The following is a 5,637-nucleotide window of genomic DNA, read 5'->3' on the forward strand; positions in this document are numbered from 1 at the left end:
TATATATATATTCCTGTTAAATTTTACTATACTTACTTTCTCTTGAATCACCAAGAATACCGATTAACAAATACACTTATATGTATAATAAAAAAGAAAATCACAAAAGAATTTTATAAAACAAATTGAAATACACTAATTCACTTTATATGGACCCCAATCAGTCTACTACCATCCATGAGCGGATACAATATAATGAGTAATATAGCCTTTGTACACTAAAATAGCAAGTCAAGAAAGACCAACAACTGAGCTCTTTGGACGAGTAACTATCAATGAATGGTAATAGTCGAGTACATTGCTTTATAGCTCAGGATTATGGATTTATACTCCCCATAAAAGAAAAATTGGTGAATTATCAATTTAGTAATAAAAAAATAGAAATTTCTAGTTGTACCAGGTCATCAACTGTTTAACCTCGATACAATCTTCTTCTTTTTTTGTCAATAAAAAAAATTCCTTGATATCAATCTGCCAAGCCGGGCTCTGATAAGCTCGTCTCCCTGAATGTTTTGATGAATAATTTTGTTCTTTTTAACAAGCAACCCAGTTGTTGATCACCACAACTGCAACCTTGGTGATTAAAGGAATTAATAGCACCTCTTTTATCATTCCTAACTAACAGCTCGCGTATTGTTTTATCAAGAAAAGGAACATTATATATTCTATGAAAATGCTTTACTGGGATGAAAAAAGGCACTGTGCACAGATAAAGCTTGAACTGTTGGATTAAGTAGAAACATTTATGGAGGAAAAACTTTTATTAAGGGTCTTGACAGCATGAGTTTTTTGGGTTCTCTCTTTCGCTTTTAATTACATTCTACAGTCCGAAAATATACATCATGCATTGAAAGGATCTAAGGCAAAGTGGGCATAGACTTGTAACATCTGGAGAAGGAGAAGGAGGAGGAGGAGAAGGAGAAACCCTCACTTGGCTTGGAAAGTTGAAACAATAAGGATCCCTAGATCACAGTTCCGCTGGGAATCAACGCGTCCTTTATTACTGTGACAATCCCACTCTTAATGAAATATCCATCAGTTTCCCTGGCTGCTTCTTGCACATTGTCACCATTAATGATCTGAAATTTTGCTATCTCATGTTAATTATCCATCTCAGGAATATATAATAAGCATGTGTGCACCTACAACTCCACATCAATGACCAGCATAACATCATAAGCAACATATAATACCAACCTAAATGATGTAAGATGATAATATCATGTTGATTGAAAAGAAACTATTATGCTGGATGTTTTCGGTCTTCTAGTTTCTAATCAATAGTCATATTTATCTTCTAAAAAACTTTTTAGTGAAAACTCTCCAGTAAATTTTAGGGAGAACTAACTAGTAATCCCTTAAAATAGGATTAAATCAAAGATCAAATAAAAAAAAAATTATATAACCTACATTCTAATTAGAAGAAAATGAGTTTTGGTGATAGAAAAATTATTCTAGTAGACAAAGAAACTTCTAGCTTAGGTAATAAATAGGATCATGACCTTCACATTGTCCCCAATTCGAGCATTCTTGTCAATAATTGCTCTCTTGACATGAGAATTCTTGCCAATACCAATTGGAACGCTTCCCTTAGCAGCCAAAAATCTCCTGTCAGCATCAGTCTGAAGCAACACATTTAGAAAAACACACTCATTACAAATGAAAATGAAGCACTTAAAAACATGATCACTCCATACATTTCAATGCCTACAAGCAAAGAAGAAACACTTTACAGTAGACTGCTAATTCTCAGGGGCTATTACCTCATAATAATCTGCTCCCATTAATAATGTGTCTTCTACGATCGCACCTTCTGATATGCAAGACCGAAGACCAATCACAGAGTGGTGAATTTTACAGTTCTGAAAAGGACAAAAAAAAAGTGAGTTAAGTGAAATCATTGGATATCCACAATAATTGCCACAAGATGTAAATGCAAATTCAGCATGACGATGAATAAGGCAGAGAAATTATTATTCACTACTCCTCCCTCTAATCACATTTATGTAGGGTCTGTGAGTAATTTTCATAGGTGAACCACATTAGTTTGAGAGAGACACCAATGGTTTCGTGAATACTTTTTTATGAGACCAATGGTTTAGAACCTCAGACTATAATACAATGAATGAACATGGCCAAGGTCAATCAACTACCAGGCCTTCCCAACCAAGAACATACCTTTATAACACAACCCTCACCAATAACACTATCTGTGACATCAGCATCAAGCATCTTGGATGGAGGTAAATAGCGAGGTTGAGTGTAGATTGGAGATGAACGGTCATAGAAGCTGCAAAAGGAAGTCCAAAAACATAGGCATATGAAATTACAAGCAAGCTTATCGCATAGAAACAATTGTTGGACTGGAATAAGAACTACCTGAAATCTGGCACTGGCTTTTTAGTTATCCCAAGATTTGCATTATAAAATGCCTCAATTGTACCAATATCTTCCCAGTAGCCATCATATAAATAAGCTTGTACCTGTTAAGATACAAAGATTAGTGAAAATTGTAACTTTAAAAGATTGTGAAAGCAAGAAAGAGACAATTTTGATGCTGGAACATCCAGCAAATTATAATGCATCCATTTGTAAAGGAAAGACACAGTCTGATGCATCTAACCGATGTGCTTAAAGATTTTATGTCCGTGAAAAAATAAAAAAATAAAAAAGAAAGAAAAGTCCATGTTTCTCATGCGGGGAGCACTATTATGGCTTCAACATAGCTGGAAAAGTGTGTGCTCCATTAAAATTCATTTATTGAAATACAGTTATATCTGAAAGTAATATACAAAAGGAACATGTATAAAGACAATTGAACAAAAAGATACTCACTCTCATCCCAATAGAAGTAGCACCAGGAATAACTTCACTTCCAAAATCATTGGCTCCAGGAAACTTTTCTCTCAGCAGATCCATCATCACATTCTTGCTGACAACATATATTCCCATGCTAGCAATGTAAGGCATCTCTTTTGCTCTCTCATCATCAAGACCTAAAATAGTAGTGTCAACCTGGAACAAGACATTGAGTAACATTTAAAAATCATCTTCCTTTGGGAAATTGAAGCAAGTATTCATAAGCAAATAAACTATCAGTCCAAATTTTGAGAAGGTCCACCTTCATAGCTTTCAATTGTTCTCCTTTGGGTTTCTCAGCAAATTCAATTATGCGCCCTTCTTCATCAATTTTCATCAAACCAAATGCAGTCGCACGTTTTTCGTCCATGGGCAGTGCAGCTACAGTGATATCTGCATCAGTTTCCCTGTGAGCTTGGATAAATCTCTCATAATCCATTCGATACAAATGGTCCCCAGCAAGAACTAGGAATTCCAAAACATTGTGCTCCTCAAACAACCACAAATACTGTCTGACAGCATCTGCTGTGCCCTGTAGATCATTCCATCAAAATTCCATTACATAAAAAACTAGGCATCCAATCAGAACAAAAATTAGAGAGCTAATTGGTGAGGAAGCTATCGATCAAAAACAAAAACTTTTAAAAAATAATCAGTAAAAACGCCAATCTAGTTTAATGATTCTTAAGAAAAGATAAGTACACAGCCCAAGGGCGTCGAATGAAACTATTACCTGGAACCAATTGGGGTTCTCAGGACTCTGCTGAGCTGCAAGAACTTCAACAAAACCCTCATTCTTGTAGCCACCCATGTTGCTCGCATAAGCCCGTGAGAGGTGGCGGTTGAGAGAGGCAGAGTTGAATTGTGTGAGAACATATATCTTTGATATATTACTATTCAAACAATTGCTCACAGGAATATCAATCAGCCTGTAGTTAGCTCCTAAAGGAACAGCAGGCTTTGCCCTTTTCTTAGTAAGCGGGTAAAGCCGAGTCCCAGCTCCTCCTCCAAGAATAATTCCAAGAACACTCTGCCATAAACCATATCGCATTGTTCAATCAAATTACGAACCTCATCAAGCACAGATTATAACACATTCTCAGTAAGTAAATCTCCCATAAGTAACAATAAAATCATTTATTCTCTCATTCTAATCATAATTATTCATCGTTACGATCAAACCTAAATGAAGAAAGTTGGATCTAAAACACAAAATAATAACTCGGTATTTTAAATTAAGTGGTGGTGGTGGTGGTAATAATAATAATAATAATATGAGGAGAAGGAGGAGGAGGAGGAGGAGGAAACTAACTCTGCTGGCGTCAGGGTCAAGACAAGTTTGAGAGTTCCTTGAATCCGAAACCGCTTTAGGAGAAACGATCATCGGAGTCCTCTCATTACGACCTGTATCCCGGCGAACGGAAAAAGCAGTGGAGCAGACCTTCTCACCGGAGAGGTTGGAGGACGCGCTGAACGACAGGCTCCTAAATGCAGTTCTCCGGCTCAAACTCGACGACGAAGAAGATGACAACGAGGATGAAGACGGCGGCCTCATAACTCCGATCGCCGCCATACTCGCCATTTCTGTTAGAATCAGTACAGTATAGCAGGCTGGCTGGCTCTCAGCAGTCTGTTTGAGTCCAGTCTAGTAAGATGAGGACTCCTTTCGTTGCTTTATTATTATTATTATTATTATTTATTTCTAATTTTTGATGTGTCCTCGGGGACTGGCCCCTTCTTTTTGCAGGAATTTACGGGTTTGTTTAGCGTGATTTGGCGAGGAATGAAGGGTATTTTGGGGAGATGAATTGTGACTGGGAAAAAGATCTGCATGCCTTGATGGCCTCCCTCCGATTATTTATTACTAATTTTAGTGGCTGTCATTTCAGGATTGCATTATTTTGACACAGTCACATGGGCCTTGCTACTTTGTTTAATTTTGCTGATCATAGGAGGACTCAGCACCGTCCCCTTATTTTAATGTTTTCTTATTTAAGTATTTTTATTTGTATTTATATAAATAGTATTACTCAATCATGCTATCTTCTTACGTGGTTTAATTGATTAGCTTTTGATTTTCTGACCTTTCCTCCAGCAGAGTCGTCATCGCCATGGTGGTTCTTTGACATATACGCTTCTCACGAGTAAATCCCCACCCTAAAAAAAAATTAATAATGATAAGAACATTAGTGGAAGAATGTTAAAAAGTTGTGCGGTTTAGTATTTTTCAAATTATTTTTAAAAAATATTAAATTAATATTTTTTAAGTATTTTTATTTGATGAAATAATAGGTAGCATATGAATATTATCAAGCCCAATTTGAAACTCATACAAACCTAATTTAATATCATATTTTTGATATTAAAACATATTAGGATTTGAGTTGTATTATTTATATAAAATTTTAGAAACTTGGTAAGGAAAAAGAACCTTCAAAGTATAGATAAATGTTACTGGATGGTGTAAGTCTTGTTTATAAATAATGATATAGTTGTAAAACAATATAATTTGCAATCTATTTTCTAAATTATTTTTTACACCATAAATTTTGTTTTTTAGAACAACTTCTATTTTAACTTTTTCTACTTTTGATTCTATAGATAATAAAAGGGTTATAAATAGTGAAGAGTTTACAAAAAAAAAATGGTTGGAAAATAGGTTCAAAAGAACTAAATCTTTCAAAAAAAAAATTTAATCTTTTTTAAAACCGTTTTACAATAAAAACTAAAAAAATAAATATTCAGCTTACAAAACCTTTTAAAATTATTCAACTCCTT

General features: G+C 34.9%; 1 protein-coding gene across 1 annotated transcript; it reads right to left on the reverse strand.

Annotated features, from left to right (window-relative positions):
* Positions 1-731: 731 nt before the first annotated feature.
* Positions 732-4,529, reverse strand: ADG1 (ADP glucose pyrophosphorylase 1). Its single transcript, XM_011009883.1, has 9 exons — positions 4,172-4,529; positions 3,593-3,889; positions 3,122-3,391; positions 2,836-3,015; positions 2,380-2,483; positions 2,179-2,290; positions 1,764-1,862; positions 1,503-1,622; positions 732-1,079 (listed from the first exon to the last, which is right to left on the reverse strand). Exons 1-9 carry the CDS (start codon positions 4,439-4,441, stop codon positions 963-965), a joined length of 1,569 nt encoding a protein of 522 aa, XP_011008185.1. The 5' UTR covers positions 4,442-4,529; the 3' UTR covers positions 732-962.
* Positions 4,530-5,637: the final 1,108 nt, after the last annotated feature.

Source organism: Populus euphratica, unplaced genomic scaffold, assembly GCF_000495115.2.
Source record: "Populus euphratica unplaced genomic scaffold, PopEup_1.0 scaffold624.1, whole genome shotgun sequence".
NCBI lineage: Eukaryota > Viridiplantae > Streptophyta > Magnoliopsida > Malpighiales > Salicaceae > Populus > Populus euphratica.

What these genes read in the sequence shown, in the direction of transcription:
- ADG1 (XM_011009883.1), bottom strand. Translation starts at nt 4,441, where the DNA reads ATGGCGAGTATGGCGGCGATCGGAGTTATGAGGCCGCCGTCTTCATCC. An exon ending in AGAACCCCAATTGGTTCCAG is followed by an intron (nt 3,392 to 3,592) that starts GTAATAGTTTCA and finishes AATGATCTACAG; the next exon opens with GGCACAGCAGATGCTGTCAG. An exon ending in CTACTTCTATTGGGATGAGA is followed by an intron (nt 2,484 to 2,835) that starts GTGAGTATCTTT and finishes GTATCTTAACAG; the next exon opens with GTACAAGCTTATTTATATGA.